The 12,637-nt window shown below is 53.9% G+C and overlaps 1 protein-coding gene across 2 annotated transcripts in view; it reads left to right on the top strand.

Moving 5' to 3' along the window:
• Cd6 (CD6 molecule) overlaps positions 1-11,343 on the top strand; it is a 41,090-nt gene extending 29,747 nt beyond the window's left edge. Inside the window, exons 3-13 of one of the 2 annotated variants that reach the window (XM_020176186.2) lie at positions 70-420; positions 912-1,223; positions 1,903-2,205; positions 3,489-3,554; positions 5,677-5,817; positions 6,194-6,298; positions 7,277-7,399; positions 9,018-9,089; positions 9,296-9,550; positions 9,817-9,921; positions 10,385-11,343. In XM_020176186.2, coding sequence (XP_020031775.2) covers positions 70-420; positions 912-1,223; positions 1,903-2,205; positions 3,489-3,554; positions 5,677-5,817; positions 6,194-6,298; positions 7,277-7,399; positions 9,018-9,089; positions 9,296-9,550; positions 9,817-9,921; positions 10,385-10,449 — 1,898 coding nt within the window. In that variant the 3' untranslated portion in view covers positions 10,450-11,343. The remainder of the gene's footprint in view (positions 1-69; positions 421-911; positions 1,224-1,902; positions 2,206-3,488; positions 3,555-5,676; positions 5,818-6,193; positions 6,299-7,276; positions 7,400-9,017; positions 9,090-9,295; positions 9,551-9,816; positions 9,922-10,384) is intronic. The other variant, XM_074046586.1, reaches the window with a different exon arrangement.
• Positions 11,344-12,637: the final 1,294 nt, after the last annotated feature.

The following is a 12,637-nucleotide window of genomic DNA, read 5'->3' on the forward strand; positions in this document are numbered from 1 at the left end:
CCCATTCCCCACCCTGGAACAGCGGAGTCTGAATACAATGAGGTCTCAGCTCACCTCTGACCCTTCCAGGAGAGCGGCTCGGGGTCCGCCTGGTGAACGGGAGCAGCCGCTGCAGCGGGACGGTGGAGGTCCGGCTCACCGCGTCCTGGGAGCGGCCCTGCGGGGCGCGCTGGGACCGCCACGCCGCGGAGGCCGTGTGCCGCGCGCTAGGCTGCGGCTCGGCGGGGACGACTGCCCAGCCCGGTCCGCCCACCCCGGAGCTGCCGCCTGGGCCCATGGCGGGGAACAGCAGCGGGACCCCGAACACCACGCGGCCGCTGGCACCCGCCATCCTGTGCAGCGGAGCTGATTGGCATCTCTGCGAGGTAGTGGAGCAGGTGTGCAGCAGCGACGAAAGGCCCGCGCAGGTCACCTGTGCAGGTAGGTGCCCGTTCCCCCCACCTACCCCACTCCTCAGGTCTTCAACCACTACCCCTCGCTCCAATCACTGCACCCAAGCCTCCTTTGTGCAAACACAACTGGGTCCCATAGCTGTCGTTTCCAGATCAAACATGTCCTAAGTTCTGACCTCCAGCCCCTCCCCTGGTAGATCTCCAGATCACCCACTTGGTCCCGCTTTGCTCCCAATCCTAACCCAGTGTTTGGCTCTACTTACTGGGCTCACCCCACTCCATGAGCCCCTTCCTGTTATCTCTGTGTCCGCCCCCTCCAGCCATATGCTTAAATATGCCAGGTTCCCAGGCTCCCTCGGCGCAGTGGCTTCCCTACCCCTAGACCTGCTCTTAAATCCCTCCCAAGGCCTCTCCAGCTACACCTTCCCCCCTGCCCCCACCCTCTGTCCAGTGCGGACCAACCTCCCTCCCCTCTCTTCTGGGCCTCTGGCCCACGATCCAAACCCCTCCCACCCTCAGAGAACCGCGCCCTGCGGTTGGTGGACGGTGGCAGCCCCTGCGCAGGCCGCGTGGAGATGCTGGAGCATGATGAGTGGGGTACGGTGTGTGATGACACATGGGACCTGGAGGATGCCCACGTGGTGTGTCAGCAACTGAACTGCGGCCCAGCAGTCCAGGCCCTGCCTGGCTTGCACTTCACCCCCGGCAGAGGGCCCATCCACCGTGACCAGGTGAACTGCACTGGGGCGGAGGCCTACCTGTGGGACTGCCCAGGGCTGCCAGGAGACCAGTATTGTGGCCACAAAGAGGACGCAGGCGTGGTGTGCTCAGGTCAGTGGGCCATGATCATACACTACACATTGCATAGGTCTACAGGATGCCAGGCCTGAGTTAGTGCTGGAGATATGATTGCTGCCCCTAGGAAGTCACTGTCCAGGAGAGGAGAGGAGACTATGCAAACATAATTCTAGGGAAAAAGGGGAGTCGAGTGGAGTTTGAAAATGGCAGAAATCCAGAACTGGAGGGATAAACCCATTTCCTTCCTGGACAAAGTGACATTAGCTGTGAGACTCTTCCTGATTGGAACTGGTCACCTGGTTTGAAACAACAAGAGTACTGAAGGCAGGAAGGCTCCCAGAGATCTATTGGGCTGTCCAGATGAGACCACAAGGTTCTGGTCCAGCCAGCACCTATCATTAATACTCACAAGAATGGCTGGATGGTGTTAAAATATAAATAGTGACCCAGTAGGGCTGGGGCAGAGCTGCAGATTCTACGTTTCTAACAAGATCAGGAATGATACAAATACTGCTGGTCCACTGGCCACACCCCGGGCACAGAGTCCCGCAGCAAGGCTGGCCAGCGCAAATGGGGAAGGCGAGGGAGGCACAGATGCAAGGCAGAGAAGATGCAGGATTGGCTGAATTCGTCTCTGCACTAGGGTTCTGGGTGGCAGGGATTTGGCCGAAAGCATCCTGACCTGAGTCTGTCTCCTGCCCCTTCCCTACAGAGCACCAGTCCTGGCGCCTGACAGGGGGCATTGACTCCTGCGAGGGGCAGGTGGAGGTGTACTTCCGAGGGGTCTGGAGCACGGTGTGTGACAGTGAGTGGTACCTGTCAGAGGCCAAGGTGCTCTGCCGGGCCTTGGGCTGCGGAAGTATGGTGGACCGGCCCAAGGGGCTTCCTCACTCCCTGGTGGGCAGGATGTACTACTCGTGCAGAGGAGAAGAGCCCACACTCTCGGAATGCTCCTGGCGTTTTAACAACTCCAACCTCTGCAGCCAGTCGCTGGCAGCCAGGGTCCTCTGCTCAGGTACCCTCCCCCTGCCCACCCCAAGCCAACTTCCCGATACGGACCAGGAATTCCACCTGAGTCTCTATCCTCAGCTTGCACTGGATCAGCACCAGCAAATACTGACTGAGGACAGACCATTGCTAATTAATCAGGACATTCTTTTCTGCAGATGCTTAACTCAGCCCTGGAATTACGAGTCAAATGTTTGTTAAGGCGTTATGTGCTAAGCAAGGGTCCTGTTGAGTGGAATTGACTTAGGAGATGAAGCCAATCTGCATCCAGGGCTGGTGCTCAGAGAAAAAAATGTGTTAGGAGGCACCAATATTAATACCCTAGGCAGCATCTGGAACCATAATCACGTGCCTGGCACGTCCAAAATCCTGAGACTCACGGTGTGAACAGGGCTCTATCACATTTCACCACATCTAAGATGTCACTGGTAATGAGTCACACCACTAACATCTTTACCATAAAGGAAACCAAATGTTGCCAAAATAAACTTTCCATGCTGCCAAAGGTAACGAGGCCGTTATTCCAATTTCAGAGGTGTCAAAGTATAGAAAGAGAGAGTTCCACCTGAATGTATGCGCTTACAAATTCCAGCTCTGCTTTTCATTGGCCTTGAGGCTTGAGACAGTCCCTGAAAGCTCTGTGGCTTCAGATTCCCAAATATAAGGATCCTGATACTAGCTACTTCTTCACAAAGTAGCTGGGAAATCAGATAGCATCTGCTAAGGAGCTTTGTAAACTCTACTCCTTTGTAAGCAGACCTGCCAAATGGGAGCTCAGTTATGATAAAGGAGCATAATGCCAGCTTCCTATCTCCTGAGGCCCCAACAAAGAACAAACTGGGGTGGGACATGGTGGTGCATGCCTGTAATCTCAGCTACTTGGGAGGATCACTGCCTTGAGGCTAGGAGAAGATGGAGAAGAGTGCCAGACTTATCTGAAAAAGGGCTGGGGGCTTGGCACTCAAGTGGTAGAGTGCTTGCCTAGCAAGCATGAGGCTTTGAGCTCAAACCAAAAGCAACCCTGAAGGCTGAGTGGAAAAGGTACTTGTGATCTGGAGCAGATCACACAGAAAGAAGGGCTAACTCTTCTAACTAACCAAAGTGCCTTCCCAGCCATCATCCAGGAGCTCCTCCTTAGTGCTAGAAATGGGGGCCAGTGTTCGCAGCCATTGCACCCACAGCCTAGTTCCAGGTTACTTGTTGGTCTTGTGCAGCTTCTAGCACAATGCCCAGCACACAGTAGGCACTTTGTAAATGTGTGGAGTGAAAACAGGTGGTGCTTCCTGACAGGCTCCCGGAGAACGCACAATCTGTCTGCTCCTGAGGTCCCTGCCAGCATTCAGCCAGTCACTGTAGGTGAGTGCAGCTTCTCCCCGAAGCTCCCATGCCTGAGTGTGTGTGTGAGTGTGTGTCTCCCTGGGGATGGACCAACGGGTTGTCCTTCCTCCCCCATCCCTAGCCAGTGAACTGGAGCCCTGGCAGCTCTCTGGATGCTTCCCTTCTTTTCCTCCCCACTACGGCAGACCCCAGACTTCAGGTGTACCTTTCTCACTCCCCTGTGAGTTCCCGCAAGGCAGGACGCTAGAGTTGGAGAGGCTCTAGCTGCTCTGATGCCACCTCCAGTGGGGCACGCCTGGCCCGCTGGATGCCAAGGGCACCAGCCAGTGTGTTTGCAAGGTTCTGAGCACTGCTCACACACTGTATCACCATTATTTTCTAAGAGAGTCCTCTTGGAGCCAACAGAGAGAGCTCTCACTATCCCCTAACTCGGAGGAAAAGCTGAGGCCAGAGGTTAAAGTGACGGTGCAGTGTCAGCCCAAACTTGCACCCCTGGCTTTGACTCTAGACCTGCACTCAGTGTGTGGCCAGCAGTGCACAGGGTGGCCAGCAGCTCAAATCCCAGCTGTGCCTTTTTTTTTTGGAGGGGGGGACAGTGCTAGGGTTTGAACTCAGGGCCTCACACTTGCTAAGCAGGCACTCTACCTTTTGAGCCACTCTACCAGCCATAACTGCAGCTGTGTGATGTTGGGCAGGTCTTACCTTCTCTGAGTTTCAGATTCTTCAATTTCAGGGGAATGATAATCACTGTTCCTCTCTTTTGGTGCTATAGTGAAGCTCCAGTGAGTTCATTTTATAAAGTGCTTGGAACAGGGTCTGTGCTCTGCAAGCACAGTTCAAACTCAGCCATTCTTATGGTTATCAAGGGCTATACAGACCTTTGGGAGACTCAAGGGCCACAGTCTCCCCAGAGGCCCTGTCACAGATGAGGGGCAGAGAGAATGCGAGCTCTGGGAACTGCACAGGCTGTAGTACGAGGCCTGCAGAACCCATGGCACCAGGATTCTTCTTGGGGTCCAGGTGGGAAGCCTTCCCAGAAGAACAAAGAGAGACCAGGCTACCCAGGACCATGCCTGGCCCCTGGTCAATCAGCCTTTCCCTGGTCCCCAGACCCATGGGGCCCACACTCACTGGCCTCCTGGACCCCCCACAGCCCAGCCTCTCCCTTACGTGGCTTCCTGTGTTAAATCCAGCTTCTCATTCTGATCCAAACTGCCCCTCAGCAGAAAAACAGGGAGGGAAAAAAGTGAGGATGAGGAGACGGTCATCTCTCGGGGGAAACAGACACAGCTGCAGCCTCTCACCTGCCTGTCATCCAGAGGAGGCCTGTGCACCCAGGACTTCCGCTCTTTGCACTTGTCCATCATAGGCTCCAGGCACCTCCTGGCAGCAGCCTCTGTCCACGTTTGTGCTTCACACTCCTTTAAGCAGGGGGTGAGGCTGGGAGGAAGGGGCAGCCAATCTAGGGTGGAGGCTACTGAGTTGGGAGGCCCTGAATCACGAGCCTCACACCTGCCTTCATGAAATGGAAGTATGGTGGGAAGGATGGGTCCTGGGCACAGAGAGGGGATCCAGCTCTGGATGGTGTATTTGTTGCAAGAGGTGGCTCATAGTCACCTTTGGGGAAACCAGCCTTGGGTCCTTCCCGTAGAGGGTATTGTGTCCCTGGTAAGGCCTCAGGTCCCCAAGGTCCCTATCCAGACCCATGTCACAACAGAAGTCTCACCATGATGGAGTGGGTCTACTTGTCAATCTCCTCTCGAGCCCCTCAAGGCCTAAAGTACTAGGTACACCCAGGATCTAATGCCTGGCACACAGTAGGCACTCAATAATTGTCTATTGAACAAAGATGTGGTACTGAAGGCCAGCAGAGGGAAAGCACTATGGGCTGGTAGCCATAGGAAAGTTTCAGAAAACAAATTCATTTAGTCAGTTAGTCATTCAGTATGCATTTATTGGGCACTTACTATATACCAGGCACCTAAAAGCAGGTGTGGAAACTTGCAAAAAGGAAAGGAGGAGGAACGTGGGTGAAAAGGGAAGTGAGTCCACTGTAGACAGGATGGAAAGTCAAGGGAAAGAGTGAAGAGAGCCCATGTCCATTTCCTTTTTCTCCCTGAATTGGAGTTCTTGTTTCCAGAATCTCCTATGATAGTGAAAATGGAAGACAAGGAATCACGGGAGTTGACACTTCTCATCCCCTGCATCATTCTGGGAGTTCTCCTCCTTGGCTCTCTTATCATCATAGTCGTCCTCCTCTTGAGAGTTAAGGGAAAATACGGTAGGTGTTTGTTCTGGGGGCCATGGGAAAGGTACAAGAACAGGAAGCAGCAGGCCTGAGGTGCTGCCACCCCAGGGGCATGGCAACCTTGGTGGAACTCCAGCAGAAGCAGCGTGACCCAGCTGAGGACACCCAGCCCTAGCCCTGGGGAGCTCTTCCCATTGATGGGAAGGATTTTCCCAGCATGCCCAGCAGAAGTAGACACACTAGTGTGGGTCCCTTGGGCAGGCAAGACACACTGTGTGTGTGTATGTGTGTGTGTGTGTTGGAGGTGTTGACAAGGCAGGTATCTCTTGAACCCAGAACCCAGTAGACTGGGAGAATGCAAAAAAAAAAAAAAAAAAAAAGACTTGACTCTCTGCCTCTCTTTCCCCAGCCCTCCCTGCTACAGTGAACCACCAGCACCTTCCTTCCATTACTCCAACAGGGATCAATAGCTATCAAGCTGTCCCCATCGCCATCAGCGTCCCCAAAGAAGAAGGTAGGACATTACCCATGATGGGGAGCAGGACAGGATCAGCATGCTGAGGTGCCCAGCTGAGAGGAGCCCTGAGCTGCCCACACACAGCTCTGCCACCTTGCTCAGGATGTCCCTCTCTGGCCTGATGGGCAGATGGTCTTTCTGTTTAGTCCTAGGCCCCTAGGCTTTGGAGTTCTGAACAAACTCAAGCCAGGGCATTTGGGTGTTGGTTCTCAGAGGAAAGCTGGCTCGTATGTTTGTGATACTGCCGCCTCAATCAGTGTCCTGCCCAATCAGCTGTTCTACAGAGCCCTTCTTCAGGATTCTCCTGAACCTAATTATATTAACAAAAATGGGATGTACCATCTATCCTTTTGTTCACATGACTGTAGACCTCTTGAAAGTCTTACCAAGGAGTTGAATCATGTTGCAGTATGAATGTATGAATATATCCAAGGGTTCGTGATGTGAGAACCACACAAAACTTAGCCAACCAGTGTCAGCAGCCTGCGTATAGTACACAGGTGTGTGAGAAGAGACCATGGACACTGCATCTTGCCCAGGCTGAGCACAGAGCAGTCACTCATTGAATAGTGTAATCTACAAGTTTAGAGTCAAATAAGGTGAGAGCCACTCTGTGCCTCAGTTTCCTCAGCTGTAAACCAGGGATAATAGTATACTCACTTCACAGAGTTCTTACAAGGGATAAATGTGATAACAATTGTAAATGTTAGAATAGTGCCTGGCACATAGTGAGTGCTATGTGTTGTGTTGGCTAAACAAATAAATGTTTAGTTCCCATATTTGAAATGAATGTGGCAGGGGCAGGGGGAGGACGTGGGACGTTCAGGCTACATGGTCCTGTATGAGATGGGCCACCTGGCATTCTCCCTGCTACTCTGTCTCTGATCCCCTCCATCTACACTCTTGGCCCCTCTCTCTGTGTCTTCTTCCCAACACATTGCCACGATCCCCAGGCCCACTCTGTTCTCTCCCCAGTTCCCACACTGTCCATCCAGGTTCGGGCTCCAGGCCCTGAGGACTCGGACTCCAGCTCAGACTCAGACTATGAGCACTACGATTTCAGCGCCCAGCCTCCCGTGGCCCTGACCACCTTCTACAGTGAGTTCCTGGGCTCAGTGGTCCTACCAACGGCCCACCACTTGAATCAGGGAGAGGGCCAACCCACTGACCCTTGCTTGGTGTGGGCAGAATTCTCCTTGGTACCCACTGGATTGACTGTAAATGGCTTTACATTGAAGTTTTCAAAGTGCTTTGTGATGCTGGAGCCATTTCTACTCTGACCTCTGTCTCTCCCATGTTTGTCTCCATGTTTTCTCTGGCCATGTAGGATCTGAACCTGGTTGAACCAGGTCCTCAACATTCACCTAAAGGTGACTATGTCTGTAGATACAACACAGTTGTGTCTACACTGTTGTGCCAGTTCACTCCTCTCAGCTGGCTCATCCAGCTCTTCCCTCTGCCTGCTGGGAATGGGATGAGGGAAGATGGCACCTGGGCAACGTTGGGTGGTTAGACTAGACCAGAGGGTCCCACACCTATTGTGGAATCACTTGGAAGCTTGAGAAATTTCCAAGCCCCACCCACAGCTGCTGCATAAGTTAGGATGGGAATCTAGCTGTGTCTCACACAGAGACCCCTTCCTCCCCTACCCACCCCCCGCCCCACCACCTGCCATGGCAAAGCCCTGAGAAATTGGTGGAGGCCCAAGCTCCTGCATTCATGCTGCTAGGCAGTCTTTAAGATGTTGTCCTCACGCACATGGTGCAGAAGGACTCCCCACCGTGTCCTCATTTCAGCTGGCAGGATGCCCAGAATCAGGCATGCTCCACTCACACCCCACAGTCCAGAGCAGAGGCTTACGGGCTGCAAGAGAGGCAGGGCAGTGATCCTCCATCCTGGGCAGCCCTATGTCAGACACAGGCGGGAAAGTGTGGCTTTTGGGAGTGGTCATCTGTCCCTGTACCACCTGCTGACTCAGGGCCTCAGGGCGGGACAAGAGGATTCCACCTCTGCTCCTCCCTGGACAGGTGTTTAGGAGTCACAGGAACCAGATGTTCTTAGAGCCTGCACTCACGAGGAATATGGAAGGTGCAACTCTGAGCTCCAAATCCTGTTATTGAGACTAAAAGTCCAATAAGTTCAAGTTCCAAGGAGCCGACTCCCAGATTCCAGACACCCATTTCCTTAAGGCTATGAATGTCCACCTCTCTGATTCCAAGATTTGAAGCTGCCACAGAGCCTGTGGCAATAATTCCAGGCCAGGCAGCTTCCACTCTAGGCTCTTCTATGGCAAACATTAACCCTTTCCAGAGCTGCCAGGGCACGAGGAAAGACCCCAGACTGATACACCCATAAGTGGCAGGAGAGGCAGTGAACTAGGGGGAAATGTGCAGGGCACTTCTGGTCAGAAGCAGCCTGAACTGGTGCTGACCTCAGGCTAGACCTGTGTCTGCCCAAGACTGAGGATAGGTCTGCTGGATTAGGAGAGGAGCCTGGGACCTGATGGAAGAAGGCTGAGTGTGCGCTCTCTCTCTCTCTCTCTCTCTCTCTGTCTCTCTCTCTCTCTCTCTCTCTCTCTCTCTCTCTCTCTCTCTCTCTCCTCTCTCTCTTTCTCTCTGTCTGGAATGGCCTCCATTCCAAGGAACCTGCCCCTCCTCCAGGATCCCAGGACAGGACAGGAGGTTGAACACCCACGCCCCATTCCCATTTCTTGCAGATTCCCAGCGTCACCGGGTCACAGAGGAGGAGGCCCAGCAGAGCAGGTTCCGGATGCCACCCTTGGAGGAAGGTAAGTCGGGCCGGGAGGGGTCTTGGAGGGAATGAGTAGGACACCTGCTCTCTCTTCGGCTTACTTTGGGACATAGCAGCAACCTCCCTCAATGGGTGCTTCCTGATTTTAGCAATTCTCATAGGCCATAAATTCCTCCTGAAGTCTGATTTAAAGCCCTCTTGTTGCATTGCTGCATTGCTCCTCCTTTTCCCTTTCCTGCCTAGGCGTTGAAGAACTGGGTGTTTCCCATGTGCCGGTTGGGGACCCCAGACCCTCCATTGCAGACACCCCCTCTCTGGGCCCTCAGTATCACACAAGGAGCATCAGTGGATCTAGCACATCCTCTGGGGAGGATTACTGCAACAGTCCCAGCAGCAAGCCACCTCCGTGGAACTCCCAGGTGTTTTCTTCAGAGAGGGGTCCCCTCCTGGAGCAGACTCCCAACTTGGAGCTGGCTGGCTCCCAGGGAACTTTTTCAGGTAACTTTGTAACCCCTATGCCCCCACCTTATAGCCAACCCCTCAGCTGGAGGAAGCTTGAAATTGAGAGTCCCTAGCTAGGCTGAGCTCAGTATTCCAGTCCCAGCTCCGAAGCTGTTTGCTGTGTGTCCTTAGACAAGGTTCCTCCGCTCTCTGGGCTTTCATTTCCCCATTTGTCAAGCTATGACTTGGCTCTCCTGAGTCCTGGGGGCCTCCCAATTCTGGTAATTCCTGACAGAGGGTGATTGGTTCTGGGGTGTTCACAGGGCCTTCAGCTGATGACAGCTCTAGCACCTCATCCGGGGGGGAGTGGTACCAGAACTTCCAGTCACCACCCCAACCCCCTCTGGTGGAGCAGTTTGAGCAACCAGGTACTGGGGCAGGGGAGAGGGTCTTGGGAGAGTGATAGGGGTGTGGACAGGTGGGGATGGATCCATTGGTTATGTCAGCCCAAAGGGAAAAGGAGAGAGGAAGGGGAAAGAAAGAGAGGGAAGGAATTTAAAATGTATGCCTGAGGAGCTGGATAGAGAACTATTAAGAGATTGCTATGAGAAGAAGTGAGCTCCCCATTAGGGGAGGTATTCAAGCAGAAGCAGCTGGGTGGCCATGTGTGGAGGCAGTGGTAGCAGCACAGAGTCCTCCACCATGTGCTCTATGGTGGCGTGGGGACCTCAGCCCTGAGTCAAACAAACAAGGCTCTGCCCCCACACTCTGGCCAGGGGATACAATGGTTCATGTGGCATCCTGGGAGGAGGGGGATAGGGACCCAGCCCTGCTCACTCTGCCCAGGCAGTGACTGAGCCTCTCCCTGACCTGAGCATCCTGGTCCCACAGGGTCCCCCAGCCCTCAGCTGGACTCCACTGATGAGGACGACTACGATGACATAGGAGCAGCCTAGTCTGAGTCCAGCAAGGCCCTGGGTGCTCTGTCCCTCTGCCCTCCTGCTCTCCCTACCCCCACCTCCATCATCTCCCATGGGGCCAAAGCCCCACTCCCACCCCCAGAGAGATGGAAAGAAACTCCACCTCAGCTGCTCAGCCTCCATCCATCCATAATCCTGCTGCCACAGGGCCCGGGACAGCGGCCCTGGATGGAAGGCCAACCCTAGGGTGTGAGCTGTTGAGTAGGTCTGGTCATCTCTCAGCAGCTATTGGGGAAAGGGGGAATTCACACGAACTGAATGACTCCAAGGCTCCACTGACCCTTGAGTGTTGAGTGCTTTGATTCTGAGTCAGGCAGTTTGGGACCTAGAGCTACTAACAGGAACCCATCCTGGTCCCATACCAGGTATATGGTGCTGGATGGAGCACACGGGCTGACCTCTTCTTTTGATCATGTGGTTCTGCATCTGGCAGAGAACATGACCTTTCTGGTCACTAACAGCTGACAGCAAACGAATGACCATGTGTCCTCCATCAAGGAGCAGGTCCTGAAGCCAGTGCTGTCACCAGAGACCCTCAGAGCCCACCTTGGACACTGGCCTGTTCTGCTGACTAACCCTAGACAGCTTAGCCTTCTGATGGCTTACACAGATGGTCCCAAGCCAGCCCTCCATGACTCCACCATTGGAGACCAAGTCCCCAGTTGTCTACCAGGAAGGGCTAGAGGCTTCACCAAGCCCTGAGTCCCCATGAGTCTGCTTGGATTGCTGGGGACACTCCCAGATGAAAACAATGTTGCACCCAGGACGGTAAACATGCTCTCCCATAGCCTCAGAGAGGTCCAGGGCCCTTAGGCCAGGCTTGGGTGGCCTGTTCTGAGTGTCCTGAGATTAAATAATTGCTGAGTGAAATCAGGCTGTGGAGTGACAAGTCCTTGAACTCTCGAAGAACCCAGGTTTTGTGTGCATGTGTGTGCATGTATGTATGTGTATGTGGCATGCATGAATTTCCCTCAGCTACAGAGGAGACATTTATTAGGGAAATGTCCCAAGGGAGCCAGTAAGAATGAGGACAAGAGACAGCCCAGCAGAGATGGAACATTGTGCTTACAGGCGGCTGCTGCCATGGATCTGGGACTCAGTCAGTCCTGAGGGGACAAACACTTTAGAACTGACCCACCCAGATGCAGGGAAGCTGGACTTTCGGTCCAACTATTTCTTCCTGTCTTTGGTTGGAGCAACCAAGCTCCTCATTCCATCGCGTACATTTAGAGCTACCTTGAGAGGTGAGCTGAGGGGCTCCAGAGTCCAGAAAAAGCACCCACAGAATCAGGTGCATCCTGTAAGAAGTCAACTTCCTGGAAATGTCCAGGGGACCCAGTGTGCCTGTGCAAGCCTGTCCTGTTGTTTGTGGGCAATGTTGGAGCTGCTTTTATCCATTTAGGCAGAAATGTCAGGATGCAGTCAAGGAAAACGATGGTCAGTGATGCCTGGCAAAGGGATTGTGCAGGAGTAGGAGGGGTGGGGAGGGGTTGTTAGCTGGAGCCAGGCTGGTAAAGACAGAGGGGACTCTGGACATCTCTCCACCCCCAGGCCATCCGCTGCTCACTCAGAGGGTGTGATTTTAGCTCCACTGCAGTGGCCAATGACCATCTCTACCTGTGGAGTATGCATTGAGTATTGGGGGCCCAGGTTCTCTCTAGAGTCCACATGGTAGGGGGGGCTGGGCTGTGGATGCCAGAGGGGTGCGGCTGCTTTCTGCTGGGATCCCAGTGGTGCAGAGAAGCAGGTGCTCCCCAGGGCAACCATTCTAGGATGTGGTTGCTTGTGATGCAAGCACCTACCCCACACACACACCAACCCTCCTCAGTGCTAGGGGGATTCCTAGGGGAGGAGCCACTGCTGAGATGGGTGGGGCTTCAAGCCTGTTTTGACAGACTGGGTCAACTCCCTGCTCCACCTTGTCCTGGCTGTGTGGCCTCAGGCAAGCCACTCATCATCTCTCTGCTCCTTTGCTTGCTGTAAGTTTGGCTGTACAGTGTGTATAGCAGAAGTAGGCAACTCACAGATGCTGGTGAGGGTTGGAGGCCAGTGACGAGTGTTCTCTCATTGGCGGATTAACATGTGACAGCTCTCCTCAAAGAGAGGAAGCAGAGAAGAGACACGGAGGCTTGGGCAGGAAAGGACTTGTCCAAGGTCACTAAGA

The sequence above is a fragment of the Castor canadensis genome, chromosome 1 (assembly GCF_047511655.1).
Source record: "Castor canadensis chromosome 1, mCasCan1.hap1v2, whole genome shotgun sequence".
In the NCBI taxonomy this organism is placed as follows: domain Eukaryota; kingdom Metazoa; phylum Chordata; class Mammalia; order Rodentia; family Castoridae; genus Castor; species Castor canadensis.